The 16,021-nt window shown below is 44.8% G+C and overlaps 1 protein-coding gene across 2 annotated transcripts in view; it reads left to right on the top strand.

The window, feature by feature from the left end:
- LOC115239167 (homeobox protein araucan-like) overlaps nt 1-15,427 on the top strand; it is a 62,598-nt gene extending 47,171 nt beyond the window's left edge. For both annotated transcript variants that reach the window (XM_029813535.1, XM_029813536.1), the window contains exons 4-8: nt 1,025-1,383; nt 5,089-5,490; nt 5,629-6,241; nt 6,430-6,510; nt 14,243-15,427. In XM_029813535.1, the coding sequence (XP_029669395.1) occupies nt 1,025-1,383; nt 5,089-5,490; nt 5,629-6,241; nt 6,430-6,469 (1,414 nt within the window). In that variant the 3' untranslated portion in view covers nt 6,470-6,510; nt 14,243-15,427. The remainder of the gene's footprint in view (nt 1-1,024; nt 1,384-5,088; nt 5,491-5,628; nt 6,242-6,429; nt 6,511-14,242) is intronic.
- Nucleotides 15,428-16,021: the final 594 nt, after the last annotated feature.

A 16,021-nucleotide genomic window follows, 5' to 3' on the forward strand; every position in this document is an offset into this window, starting at 1 on the left:
GATCACGATTTAATTGCGATATCGAGATTTTCCTCAACCATCGACGAGCAACAGTCTCGATGCGTTCCGCTCGAGGCAAAACATCGTTGCTAACCATTACTACCACCACCATCACCACCATCGTGAACCCGCTGTGCCTCCGCCGTCGTTTCACAGCCGATGGATCGTCGATAGGTATTTTAGCCTGTAGTATATAACAGTATCCACCTATAACATACTCGCGCACCGGGTTCTTCGCCGGGGAGAAGGGAGGTAGACCGAGTGAGAGGGGGTGGGCGAGAGGGGATCGATCGAATCGCCATTACGGCGAGTGAGTGCCGGGGGTGCACGATGGAATCACGTCGCCGCTGGGGGTTTATTCCCCGTATATATTTGCCGGAGTATCACCCCTCGACCCAGTAGGATGCCCCCCTTCCGTCCGTCTATCCCAGAGGGGTTTGATGTCGAGCAAGGCGCGGAGAGAAAAGGGAGAGAGATGTAGAGAGAAGGAAGAAACAGAGAGAGACAAAGACAGATCTAGGAAAGCCGAGGGCTCGTGCAGAGCACTTCGGACTCGCCAAAATCTGCAGGGAATTCGCACCCTCGACACGATACCACTTTTCGAGTGGGGTGGCCCGTTTCGACAAATATGGAACAATAGTTACCTTCTGTGGCAGGCAGGCAAGCGGCGAACGTTGCTTAATGGCGATTATTCAATCGTTAATAACGCGTTTGACATTTATTAAGGGATGTGTCGATTTTTGTGTATTTTTTTTTTTTTTAATTTCTTTAAATAAATAAGATATATAGATGATCGAGTGATCAGTATACATGCCGATAAACGTGTTATGTTAATTAGTAATATGTGAAATATAAGAGAGACGCGTGCAAATATTTTATCTACGATTTACCGAGCGCTCTCTACATCTCGGCTTCCCTTGAATTGCACTTCCTGTTTACAAGCCGCTGTTCACCCGCGCGTAACGAAATTTTTTCAAGGGTTTTCAGGGACGATCTCATTGTAAGCTGCCGTTGTCTTTTTCAGATACAGCGCCGGTTACGATCTGGCCGCGCGACGGAAGAATGCCACGAGAGAATCGACGGCGACCTTGAAAGCTTGGCTGAACGAGCACAAGAAGAACCCGTATCCGACGAAAGGCGAGAAGATTATGCTGGCTATCATCACGAAGATGACGTTGACTCAAGTCTCGACTTGGTTTGCGAACGCGCGGAGACGTCTCAAAAAGGAGAACAAGATGACGTGGGAGCCGAAGAACAAGACGGACGACGACGACGACGCCGTGCTCTCCGATTCCGAGGATAATAAGGAAAAGGACGATCTCGTGGCGGATAACAGAAGCGACCGAGTCGGCGAAGAGGCGAGACGAGGCCTCGATGATACCGGTAAGTTTTTTTCTCTTTTCTATCATGAGCGCATCTGGTATCACAGGGCGTCTACCCGAATCTTGTAAAAAAATTCTTTGAAAATTTCCTGATCTTTCAAGTATTTTTGTACAAAATTCCAGATAAAGAGAATGTTTTAAGGATTTTCTGGTGCAACTTTCTAAAATAAGTTTTTTTATTATATTTTTGGTTTTTCTAATGCTTTTTACTCATATGAAGGAAAAACTCAGAGCCACTTTTCAAGTGCTTGATTTGCAAATATATAGAAAAAAAAATTAATTGTTTTCATAAGATGAACATTTTTCACTAGCATTTCATTTTTTTATCACTAAAAACTATAATAAAGAATATTTATTGCGTATTCAACATTTTGTTAAGACATTGAATATATAAAAACACATACAGAGAAATATAGATATATATTTTAAACAGACAATTCACTATTTAGTTTATCGGCAAATACCAATTGCTTACAATGTAAAAGCAAAATTCAATCAAAGAGAGAATTTTTGAAAAAAATTCCTGAGTCCCAATAAAATTCCATAAGAATTCCCAGTTTTTTCAATTTTTTCCACATTTTTCTAACGAGTGGACACCCTGGATTATCAGAATTCGTTATTCGGCGAGACACTGTCTCGATATACGAAGCCGTCACGTTTTCACGTCGCGAACCCGCGAGAGCTATTTAGAAAATTCGCGCGCTGCGAGATCTTACGATTGACACGCGAGATCCTAGTTTGCCGTTCGCGCCGCTAACAAGGTTGCAAACTGTGAAATGGAATGAAATGATAGGCGTGTCTGTTAACGTCGCAACGGCAGAAACACCGATAGTAATAATATTCGAGACGACTAGCCAGCCGCGCCTGTGCTTAAAAGACTCGTCCGAGAAAAGCGTCGGCACAATATTCGCGATAACGTCATCGTCGTCGGTGCTATCAGGAAATTTCTATCGTTAGAAACGTCCGATTATCGATATTGCGAGAAGTATTGTTGGTATCGTTTCTCGAAGGTAGGTCCGGCGAGCAGGGCGAGCCGATCTCTTTGACTCCGGAATGTGTCGATGGCGTGTTTACCTCGCGTGACTAGGTTCTCCGATATCGAATACCCATCAGCTGGTATTTCTCGTATTGCGCAAGCGTGCATATCGCATACAATGCAAGTCGAACTTATAACTGTGCTTTAGACAATCGCGACAACCATTTCAAAAAATTTTTTAAACCTTCTTTTGAGGAAAAATATGAACATTGCGCTCGTGGACTTTTTTGAATAAATATCTTTGCTCCAATAAATCTCTCTTTTTGTCGTTCGCATCGATTCGTTCTTCAAATCCAAGCTTTTGTGGAACACTCGACAATTTCGTCGACAGCGAACGATTTCAAAATACGAAGTTGCAAATTTCGACTCGCATCCCGGCTCTCGATTCACCGCAAGCGCGCCATACGCGCTATTAAGGATCCGCTTAATGCCCGCTTGGATCCGTTTCCCAAATTGCGGTTGGGATATCGAGGGCATCCCGCAGTCGCATTTCTTGGCGCGGCGACCGGAAACGGCGAGTTAGGAATTCGCAGCGGAGCGCGGCGCGGAGCGAGTTCTATATTGCGGGGGCGGACATAATGGTTCACATGTGGGTAAACACAGTGACAGGTTGCGGGTTGCCGCGCGAAGAGATTAATGGCCCTCAGTTCGGTCCCCCGGTGGACCGGGCCGACGGCCGTTGGTATTGGTACCCTGGGCTCTGGACCCGGGCTGCTCATCCGTGAGCTTGCCGCGAGCGTGTAGGTAGGAGTCGTATACGTGCATAAACACAGCGAGAGGAGCGCGTAATTGTATGCGTGCGCGAAAGAGGGAGAGGGTGCGCCTGGGCTGAGTAGCCATCCGTAGAACCATATACACTCCGGGATCTATATGTGTACATATATGTATATATGTGAATGTATATACATATATACATATATAGTATATATACACTGTGAACTGTATATAGATACACGTGCGGGAGAACGCGCTGGTTCGAGGTACGGTGATGTATCGGCGCCCGCGGCGAGACGAATGGTACGGACCCTCCTATGGCCACCATTACCCCACCGCACATTGGCCAATATAGAGTCTCTCTCCTCTCTCTCTCTCTCTCTCTCTTTCTCATGCGTTCTCGTCATCTCGGTCTCTCTCCCGATAGCCAGGATATCCAGGTCCTGTCGTGCTGCGTCACGCGTCCTGCAATGGCTCGTAATTTCAAAAGACCGAGGTGAGCAGCGCTCCGACGATGCGCGCCGGCTTGGAAAAGGCTTGACGAGAACCGACGGGAAATTGATTTGCCGCTCTTGGTTCTCTCTCGTGAAAGCAGGCGTCTTACGTCTAAAATTTCGCGGTTTTTCCCTTCTTAAATAAAACTGGCAAGAACGCGTGTGTGTGTGTGTGTGTGTGTGTGTGTGTATCGACACTTTGCTTGTGAAAGACGAATATATACGTACGTGCCGGTGACCTTTAGAAATTCAAAGGGGAGCTTTCGGGAGCGTTCATGAATTTCTACGCCGAGTCTGAGGAAGATAGGTCACACGAACTGTCAGCTACCTATGCGGCGAAGGTTGAAATATTCGTATTCAGGCGGAATATATTCGAGCTCTCGGCTTCTCGAGTCCGCTATTGTTACGTAAAGTCGGAACACGGACAAAAGTTTGGTTTGTTTCACGAATTAATAGGATATAGGTATAACATCGGAAAATAGAAAAATTATTGTTATAAACTTTTGTCTCGTGCGCGGGTATGAATCCGAATCCGAAACCGTAAACGTAAATACAATTTAGTTATTCAATTTAAACACGGAATCTGCCCACACGGCGCGAAGATTATGAGATTAACGTCTGATAAAAGAGGGTCAAAAGTTAAAGAGCCACTTGTGGACTCGACGGTAGTATCTATTTAGTTGGTCCATAAGGCTCCCTTTATAAGGGGGTGTGCATGCGCCCTAAACCGAAACTCTTTTTTTTTCTCTCCTTTTCTCTTTTTCTCTCTTTCTCTCTCGCAACCTCTCCACATCTCTCTCTCTCTCTCTCTCTTTCGCACTCTAGAGTATAGCAGCACGCCCTTCGAGCTTGGGAATTATCGCTTGACGACCCATCAAGTAAACCCTCTGCCGACACATTCGAACCTCTTAATGAAATTCTCACCCCTGACTGACTGGCTGGCTTGGCTCGGTGGCTGCCTGGCTGGCAGACGCTCGGGACGATCCGTGAAGCGCCCCGAGAGACGACGGGACAGGGAGAGATCGGAGAAAAAGGAGAGGGATACGACGCTCCATCTTTCTCCCGCGCATCCTCCCCGCATGCTGTCCCGAAGGGAAACTGAAATCTCTCGCGCCCCAAAGTGGTTGAAGGCTTCGCTTCCCCTTTTTTCACAGCATCCCTTACAGCTTAACTATGTAGGGGCGTAAGGGAGATATCCGCCACTCTCGCGCCGCTCGACGACCCTTCACGACGACGGAATCCCGTTACGTTGCGTTCTACGTCTCGCTCTCGCGCGCGTCGAGCATTATAAACCATTAATGCCTATATTCCCGGCCTGTATCCACTTTCGCGAACCGTCTTTGGCGTGACAAACACGACGCACAATTTCGTGCCAGAATATCTCGTATTATTATTGATGTTTTGCCGAATCCACGTTTAGTTTATAAGTCTACAAATAATCTTCCCTTGATATCATTTTCAGAGCCAATGAGGCACGTGAAAGCGGAACTCCTGCAGCATGAGAAGGACCTCGACGACGAGGACGATCTGGATCTCGAGGACGATCGTCGACGAAGCGAGCATCCGTTTCATCACGCGATGCAACATCACCACCATCACCATCAAGGCTTTGGCGGCGAGGATCATCTAAAGGACGAGGGTATCAAGCCGGATTGTAGCGCGGGCGGTGTACCAATACCCGCGACAAAACCGAAAATTTGGTCTTTAGCGGACACGGCAGCGTGCAAGACACCGCCACCACCCTCGCATCCTCATCATCAGCAGTATCATCATCAGCATCATCAGCAACACTACCCGCAACAGAACCAATATCACATGCCTCGTCAAGACATGATTCAGACTGACACGCGACATTCGTGGCTCGGTTCACCGCCACCACCCTCGCATCCTCATCATCAGCAGTATCATCATCAGCATCATCAGCAACACTACCCGCAACAGAACCAATATCACATGCCTCGTCAAGACATGATTCAGACTGACACGCGACATTCGTGGCTTGGTTCAGCAAGTATGGTGGGAGGCGGTAGCGCCGGAGGTGGCGGCGTCGGCGCCGGTGGCGGCGGAAACTTGGGGAGTTCGTTCGCTCTACCCTCCTCGGCCGGGATGAGCCCGTCGGCGGCAGCGACGGCGCCCTTCACAGGCATGGCCGCGAGATACGGCGGTCTGCTCTCGTCCTCGTCCGGCAGTCAGCTCCATTATAATCCCAACTCGTCGTCGGGCTCGAGCTCGAGCGCATCCTCCTCGGCGGCGGCAGCGGCGGGGTTTCCCGAGGTTGGCACGGACACTCCACCCCAGACACCGCCCAACATGAAGGTGGCCACGCCGAACGGAGTGATTCAGGGCCCACCGGGTGGTTACTGTCCTGGTGGCAATGCGACCGGCGCCGCGACTAACGGCAATCCTAACAATCCGTACGGGGCGTCGATTCATCCCGGCGGCGGCGGCAGCGGTTATCTATCGACGAGTTCGGGCTCGGCCAGTAGCGCGTCGTCCTTTAGCTCTCGGCTGCAGAGCTCGCCGGTCGGACATAACTCCATTCTCCACCAGCATCAAACCACTGCCAGTTTGCCGCCCACGGAGGCCAGCACCGCGTTTAAACCGTTTTACAAAGGGTGAGTGGAGAGAATACTGACATCTAATGTAATTTCGACGTTAAAATTAAATATTGTCAGTGTATTTGTATAAGAAATAAACCGCAAATGAGACGATTCAATCTTTATTCGATGTATAGAATAAAAAAAATATTCTCTCTCCTTGAAAAATATAAGAAAGAATTAAAAGTATGCGTTTTTTGTTTCAGCTCGCAATCAATGGGTAACGGCTACGTGTCGCCGGTTTAAGAGAGCCAACGCAATGATCCAGAACAACGGTCTTTCTCAAGGTAAGTCGCAGTTTTATTATTTTTTCGCTTACGCCGATCTTCGCTTTTTACGACGCCGCTCCTTGTTCTACGAACAATACGCATACATGCGTCGAAAGATTTCAAATTTTTTACGAAAAGTTCGACGCCAAAATTCAGAATCGACCCGTATATTACAGTTACGTTAATGTCACAATGAATTATATTCGTAATTTACTGTCGACTGTAAAAAGAAAAAAAATCTCCGACGGAGATGAGCAGAGGAAAGAGAAGGAGGAAGAGGGGAATGGACAGAAAAAAGGCAAGTTGTCCGAAGCAACGGTACATGACCGACCGGCTTATCGGCACGAAAATCGATACAAGGATTCTCGCTTGCGCGAACGGCGAAAGGCGCGCCGGTTGAACTGTTGTTGAACTCCGTTGTGCCAAACTCGCGCACGGACACCTCAAGAACAATCGATAAGAAATTAATATCCGGCGTGTCGATTGGCGTGTCGTTAAGCCGGCCGACTCGAGTTGAAATAATAATGGTATCGTGCATCGGAGTAGCGTGTGTGGGTAGCCCACAGTCGAGAAGCTGAAGAGGGAGAGAGAGAGATAGATAGAGAAATAGGGAGAAAGAGGCTATCGCCACCTCCTTGACAGTGACAAATGGATGGAGATTTCAATCAGTGAATGGAATCACCACTGGCTAACCGCGTCTTTCTCTTACCACATCGTAGGTCGACCGTAGCTTCTTACGTATGTATATGTGCGCGCCCACATGTGTGTTGGAAATATATACTCGGACACACCTCAACCTGTCGCGTTGGTGACCGAACGGACGAGTTCGGTCCGGTCTCGTGTTTAGGTCTCTTTAAGCTTAAGATGGACACCTTGAAGCTTTCGTAAGAAGTGCCAACGCTGACCACAGTCGCGTTGTAAATTTTATCTAAATTGCATATGTCGCATCAGATGAGAACGATTTACGTACAAATTTATCGCGCGTATAAATTGTACGAAAATCTCATTATTTTATTCAAAAGAAGCTTTGTGAATGAAAAGCCGCTCCATCGTTCCACCAAATTTCAATTCGAAGGGAATGTCGAGTAAACGATCGTGGGACAAACGTATTTTTTAGTATGGGATTTGTTTGCGAGTCGATAAGTCGGGCGGAAAAATAAAGAAGCGATTGTCTGCGATAGTCAAGAGGCGATCGTTAAAGCATCTCCGGGAAAGCCGGAGTCTTCGTCTTCTCATTCGCGGCCGGTGAATAAAGGGAGGGTCGAAACGGCTGTTCGCTCGTTTCCTTACAAACGATTCGCGGGATTCATCTCCAGGGCTTACCCTCCTCGGTCACATTCTCCTTCGTTCTTCTCGGCGAATTCTCCCGAGGTATCCGTAAAACGTTTCTCGCGGTACGAGCGCGAGTCTTTGAAGGTTATCTGATTCGTCGAAATCGTAAAAGAGCCCCGGATCGCTCTTCCTGCGAAAATATATTTTCCGGTTTCTACTTGTGTCAATTTGAGAGCACTTCGAGCCAAGCGGCGCTCTTTCAACTCTCTCCGCCATCTGTAGCCGATGAGGATCCGTTCGACAAGATGGAAATTATTGCGTGGAAAATTTATATCGATCTTTATCTGCATAAATATAGATAACGTTGAGCCGAGAACGAATATTTCAGATTTATTTGATTCAAATACAAAGAATGTTGAAAAATAATTTTCGCGATAAATTGAAATAAATATAAAATACAAAATTTTTAAAACGCTTAGGCGGGACGAGAGTTGCGAAAATGTGAAAAATTATTCCGAAATATCGCTTGTGCGATACAAGGTGACGGAGATTCGAGAGAATCACGAGCGAAGCCAGGGCGACGCATCGAAGCTGCGAAAAACGTCCGTCGTCGTTGTCTTTGTGGGATGCCACGACGTGGACGCGGAGTAGAAAGGCCGGCGAGAAGGAATGAGGGCGGAGGATAAAGGGGTGAGGAGGGTCGTCTTTTCGGAGGAAACCGGGTGTTAGCCGGTACTCTCTTATCTCGTGGCGATCTGATCCTAATTTATAGCCGCGTTCCAAATAAACTAGTTTTCGCTGTCGTCACCTCGCCTCTCCCCCGTCCCTCTCCTCCTTTCCATGCGTGTGTATGGTTATACGAAACGCATTGGTGCGTTCGCAGCTCGGACGCGCTTATAATGCTATCCCCCTCCTCTCCCGGTCTCAACACCCGCTCTCCATCCGGTGACCATCCTCGATCTTTCTGCCTCTTCCCTCTTCGCGCACACAGGGGGACAGGTATACGAAAGTGTTAGTCGCGAGATGCAGCGTTTTTTGTACCTACCATCAGGGATAGACCCGATCTTCGCTCCTTGTGTCGTCCTTTTCCCAATTGCGGGATACGCGGAGAGGGAAAGGCAGAGAGCACAAGAAGCGAAGTCCTCTCCAGTCCGTGCCCTATAATTGCCAATTAGCGCGGGGATGTTTAATCGTTATTAGGATGTGGAGGGGCCTGGCTAGGAGGCTGGCTCCTTCTAACGATCGTCCCCTTCCAGCTAAGCGATATTTACACGATCACACGGCATCTGCATTAAAATTCGCGACCACCGTGCACATCCGCCACGGAGGCGAGAGAGGATAGGCGATCTTTTTAACGGTTTCGGGATTCCGGACTGCGGCGGGAAGAGATTCGGGTGTCTCCTTAATAAATCCTCGAACACGTCGCCGCGGTTTCCTTTCTCCCCCGTCCCGTTCCTCTCTCTTCCCATTCTCGAAGGAAGCGTCGCCGGTGACTCTTTGAGAAACGCGCGCGTTTCTGGAATTCCCGGTCTCCATCGCCGGTCGTTTTAGTCGGGTCGACACACGCTTCTCCGTCGACCGCGTCCTTCTTTGTCCTCGACCTCCATTCTCATTTCGAGTGTTTATCGCGCGTACAGCTGTCTCGGCGTGCGAAATCTCTCCCGAAAACGGTAGCCCTGGTTTATTTACGTTCCCAGATGCGCGCCAGGACGGCTTGAGTTGCTAATCGGAGACCACGCATCGCCGCCTTTCCGACCCTGACGAGGCTAGTCGCTATCATTCACCTGATTTCGTGACTCGCCAGTTCAGCCAGGCGGATGCAAATGTTATTGATTGAGAATAAAATCGCAGGCCCGATGGACTCCTCTTTTTCCCTCTTTCTTTCTCTCTTCTCTGAATATAAATTAACACGTTAATTTTAAGACCGGACAGATATAGCGAGAGATTCTATCTCGGCTTATTAAAAAAAATAACGCGTTTCAATATGATGATCGCCCTCGTAAAGGATCTTCGTTATCTTTACGCCCTTACGCATTACCGTGTAAATACTCCGTACTATGTCTCGTGTATGCTTAACGGTATTATTAATAAAGTTATAAAATAAACAGACTCTTATCTCTTTCCTTCTCTCGGACACATTATAATTAAATCATTATAAAAACGCGTACATACGCGTACATACGCATAAATGGTCGTAAGAAAATTATTATTCGCGTCGATATACGGGAGCGGAATGTTAACCTAGCATTAAAAATGCGTAATGTAAGGTAGGAGAGGCGGAGGGAGGGTGGCTATCAGCGTGAGTTATTATTAAAATTCCCGCAACCAGGTGCTTTCATTTGAATTAATGATTGTTTGATGTTTATAATTTTATGCCGGTCTGTCTTCTGCATTATTACGCGAGCATTATCCGCGGCCGGCCACATGAAAGCAGCGTAATAATTACACGATGGCACGTTGCCATTTACGAGAGCATTTTGCTTGTTCCGCGCGATATTCGGCGACGGAGAAAATTCGTGGCAATGAAATTCGCGTTATCGCGTCGAATTTCGAGATCCTTCCGTTTCACCCCGGAGTCTGGTGGAGTCGATCTACGCGAGATTTTCATGCCGATCTTTTCCATCATGACAATTATTAAATTACGACATAACATTGCAACGATTCTTCTATAGAGTTCCCGTAATCGGTGTGATTCTCGTCCCTCGCGATTGTAAATAAATCACCATTGTCGGTGCGAATTTGCGCACACGAGGAGAACGCTATCTTGAAATTTTAATCCGTTGTATCCATCATCTTCCAAATGCGAATCTATATATTATACACATATATATTGTATATTTATATATATATAGAAAGAGAGAGAGAGAGATTATTTAAAAAGATGCAATTGCAATTGATTTACTAGCTTATAAATCACAGAGAAATAATTTGTGCATATGTATATGTGTGAAGTGTTTCATATGCGTAGATATCTGAATACTTGATGAATTTACCGTGAAATGCTGTTTCATAACTTTTGGACCGTTAGAGATGACGGGGAACAGATAAACAGGTTTCTATAGAGCATCAATCGTGTGCCGAAAAAATCAGCAGACAGCTTTGCGCTTATAAAGAGAAAAGGCACTTGGATTATGACTTGTATCAGGATAACGAAACAAGTGCGAGTTGGATTTTGCTCTGTCTCTTCTTTGCTTAAAATTAAATTCTTACAAGAAACAGAAACAATATATTTAATATCAATGTTAATTCGGTTGCTCATCAGGGTAGAATAATTTTTCTTCGGTAACGTTTACTCTAATCGATTACTAATCATATAAATATTCTCTCCCCTTCTCTAATGTCAAACTGGCAAGGTCGCAGCCGATGCGCTGATAATAACGAGTTATCGATAAAAGCGTCGTCGTGCGAGACGGCTTTTTATCGTTCAGACAGATCGCTCCGAATCTCGCAACGATGAAGAAAGGGGAACGCGGCGTATAAATGATAATCGCATAAATGTTTATCGCTCGTCGCAGTGATGAGCGAAACATCCGTGCATGTAACATCCAGATGTCACTGCAAAACTTTCGAAACGACTTGCCGCATAATCGCGCGACATTTGTCATCCGGGCCGACGGTGACGCGCGGATGTCATTTCGCGGTGATTATTTAAAAAGATGCAATTGCAATTGATTTACTAGCTTATAAATCACAGAGAAATAATTTGTGCATATGTATATGTGTGAAGTGTTTCATATGCGTAGATATCTGAATACTTGATGAATTTACCGTGAAATGCTGTTTCATAACTTTTGGACCGTTAGAGATGACGGGGAACAGATAAACAGGTTTCTATAGAGCATCAATCGTGTGCCGAAAAAATCAGCAGACAGCTTTGCGCTTATAAAGAGAAAAGGCACTTGGATTATGACTTGTATCAGGATAACGAAACAAGTGCGAGTTGGATTTTGCTCTGTCTCTTCTTTGCTTAAAATTAAATTCTTACAAGAAACAGAAACAATATATTTAATATCAATGTTAATTCGGTTGCTCATCAGGGTAGAATAATTTTTCTTCGGTAACGTTTACTCTAATCGATTACTAATCATATAAATATTCTCTCCCCTTCTCTAATGTCAAACTGGCAAGGTCGCAGCCGATGCGCTGATAATAACGAGTTATCGATAAAAGCGTCGTCGTGCGAGACGGCTTTTTATCGTTCAGGCAGATCGCTCCGAATCTCGCAACGATGAAGAAAGGGGAACGCGGCGTATAAATGATAATCGCATAAATGTTTATCGCTCGTCGCAGTGATGAGCGAAACATCCGTGCATGTAACATCCAGATGTCACTGCAAAACTTTCGAAACGACTTGCCGCATAATCGCGCGACATTTGTCATCCGGGCCGACGGTGACGCGCGGATGTCATTTCGCGGTCCGGCGAACGAACGAGGATCAGGCGACATCGGGTGAAAAGGAATGGGCAGAAAGGGAAGAGGGTGATATGACAGGCAAAACAGACGACTCGAAGTATAGCGTTTTCAAATATATTCACAGAAGCGAAACGAATATCGCGGAATTTAATCCCGTTCAATCGCACGTTGCAGAATTCACGTGTATCCGTATAATTATTGTAGATGTTATCTAAACACTCTGTTAATTTGAACGTATCATAAAACGCGACTTGATCTCCTCTCAGAAATGATTCAATTGCAGAAAGCCCTAAAATCTTGCTCTATCTGTCAACTCTACAATTCGCGCGTAAGAGATTAAAAAATAATTTCCGCCCATGCGCGCACGTATTTCTTTTTTTATAATAATTTTAATAATCTTATCTTACGTAATTTACATTCATGGGAAGCACGATGTAAGAATGTTGTCTCTCGATTGGGAACATTTCTAAACGCAAAGTGAAAGTAAAAACATTGTCTTTGAAAGAACTATCAGAGTCAACACGTATACGCACTTAGGAGGGCAATTAGTCTCGATGAAGTTTCGATTTCAATCAATATGACAAAAGGTTAATTTCGCGCAATACTCATATAGTACGGTACAACGACAGATGTACGGTAAAAATAATGTATATCGGTCGTACCGATCATATTGGCATATATAACGGATATTTGCGTTCACCGGGAAAGATACGGTAATTGAGTATCGATATAAATGTCGATTCATCATTATCAATTATGCATAGAGCCTAGCTAATGGCCAATTATCTAGGAATTTTGATCGCCGGCTAACTTTATCAATTTAAAAAGTGAAAATCATTAATCTGTGCAAACGCGTTGATAAAATTCTTATGTGAATTTTCCCACGAGACTCATATATACGCTCGGACATTAAAATATCTAATATTTCTCACCGAGCGCCGGGATTTGCGACGTATGTATTTCCTATTAAAGTCCTCGTTGTGTAATACGCGTGTCAATCGAAATGCGTCATGCGGAAATAGTTGACAATTGTCGCGAACAGTTACGGGCACATAAATGCACGCGTTACGATACACGTACGGTAATGGTCGGGTGAGTAGCGTGTTTTGCATAACGATCGCATTTTATCTCGCGACATGCGCACACGCGTGACATATCGTTTATTAACACTGACACAATCGTTGTCACGATACCAATTATCCGGAGTCGCGAAAATAACCGCGCAATACGTAATGAGCAGGTTTCCGACGATCTGAGTCCAGCCGAATTAATGCTATCGGTAACATGAACGAAGTTATCTTGGATTACCCGGGTATTAAAATGAGTACCCGAATATTAAAATCGCAAGCAATATACTCGGAAACTAAAAATTGATAATACCCAAGTATTCTGATGAATTTAAAATCGCCGATAAATACATATTCCGATGTATTAATATACGTATATTTTTCATTAAATATAGCGCTCTATAATTAGTGGGGGTGAATTAAGAAACAGTAATATCCGAAATAACCAGGTAATAAACGAAAAATACTTGATGTATTTGGGTACTCGGATATCGACAGCATTAGGCGTATACCACTTGGACGCGCGCGACGATCCCTTATGAAGGTAAACGCGTACAGTAATAGTTTGGTCACGAGTTTACGAATAATGGCGACATTTTCGTAAGTATCGCAGCTATTTAAACCGGTTATCCGCTCGTTGAACGAGCTTATAATTGCGAGTCACGATTATAGCGATCTTATCGGTTCAGCGTTTGCCTGGTTTTTCCAAATAGACAGAAATTGCGCTCGATAACCCATAACCCTCAGTCTTCGTGACTTATTAAACGAATGCGTGGCGAAAAGACACCTGATATATACGCTCAATATTGTTGAGGCGTGTAAAACACGACTGCTTGATTCAAAAGTAACATTTGCTCTAAAACGACGTAAGACATATCCTTAGGGCGGCCAAGTGTACTAGATAGCAGCAAATCCCTTTTCCCATAAACTTTGCGGAAAAGGAGGAAAGGAGCATGGCGGCGCCGATCTCTAAGACCATTTCCATTTCTCTGTTGCAGAATAAAGCGGCGCCGTTGAGGAAAGGTCCTGCGAGGAAGTTCTGCGGCCGGACTGTAAATACGCGCTCCTGAGTGGTCTCGGGATTTATTAGCGTTATCTCGACCTCGCGGAAAAAGCGAGAGAAAGAAGTGCAAAGCGAGTAGAGGCAGGCACAGGAAGGAAGGAAGGAAGGATGAAAGGTGCTCGACTCTCTTCGAGATACATAAATCTCGTTCCTCGACCTCTGGAACGCGCGACTAGGAAAAGACGTATGAGAGGGCAGAGGAGGACCAAGGGGATGGGGGAGGGAGAGGGTAGAGAAGCGCGGCAGTATGCGAGGCGAGAGGAAGCGGCTTAGAGGAGATTTAGGAATTAGGAGAATTACGTCAAAGTGCCTGCTTACGCACGGCTACGTACGGCGAAGCGACACCGCGGCCGGGTAAGAAGAAAGTATAGGGACGCGCTCGGATTTACGTCCGACGCGTTCTCTTCCCTCTTCGTTGCTAGCAAGAAAGCGCCGCCATGCTTTCGATCGGTACCGCCGACCGATCTGGTTGACGGCAAAGGCAAGGAATGCGGGAGGAGTGTACTCTCTTAAATGGAATCGGTGTATTATCACTGATAAGCTGCAAACAGTAAAATTTCACAGAGAAAAAATCAGTTAGTGGCTGATTTTTCAGTGAAATTTTACCGCCATAATTAATGAAACAAGCTGGATGGAGCAAAGCATCAGTGTGTTTTCATAGGAGATCAGTGAGCACTTGAAATATTATTATTTATATTTTTATTAAAATTAATAAATATATTGGCTTTAATAAATTTTACGTTCGATCAGTTTAATTGTGAGCAATATATGTTAGCATAATTGTTGAGAATTAAAACAATACTTGAAACGTAAACAGATATATACAAGGTGTTTCAAAAGTGGAGTTCAATCGCTCGAGAAGTGATTGGGGACCCAAAAACAACAAAAAAAGTTGATATGAACATAATTGTTTTCGAGTTATCGCCATTTTTATGTTGAAATTTTAAATTGCTTTGCTTTCATATTTTTTTGTTCAAAATTGAAAGAAGAGATGGTTTGTATGAGTTTTATAACATAATTAAAGTCAAATAAAAGTTGCGGACTGCTTTAGCACTACCCGGGATAAAAAAAAGAGAAAGAAACCATAATAAAAAAAATACAAATAAAATAAGAAATGCATTAATACAAAAAAATAAATAAAATAAAATAAATAAATACAAAACCATCCCTTCTTTCAATTTTGACAAAAAAATTCAAAAGCAAAGCAATTTGAAATTTCAACATAAAAATGGCGATAACTCGAAAACAACGCATTTCCGAACCTATATTCATACCAACTTTTTTTCTTGTTTTTGGGTCTCCAATCACCTCCCGAGCGATTTACCTCCACTTTTGAAACACCCTATATAGTAGCATTATTTTCTATTTTAATGTCACTACTTGAAATCTCACTGCTTTAATCAGTGACATTTTTACTGATCCATTTTAAGAAAGTAGCGATGTGCGGGCGATTCTCGCTCGCCTATAGAAGATCGCTTTCGTCAAGTTAACCAGATCGGCTAGCCGGCGAACGACCTTTCCGCGATCATCCTCGACGTTCATTGGTGCATTCTTTTCACATGTACATTTGTGCGCGCACACATACACACGTGCGTCTACTAGACACGCATAATTGCGACTTTTTTTTTTTTTTTTTTTTTTTTTTTATTTGTTTTCATATTTTAGATGAATCTTCAATTGTAATACGTTTTTTTTTCTTTAACGTGCAGTCATT

This window comes from Formica exsecta, unplaced genomic scaffold (genome assembly GCF_003651465.1).
Source record: "Formica exsecta isolate Colony F162 unplaced genomic scaffold, ASM365146v1 scaffold365, whole genome shotgun sequence".
Taxonomy (NCBI): Eukaryota; Metazoa; Arthropoda; class Insecta; order Hymenoptera; family Formicidae; genus Formica; species Formica exsecta.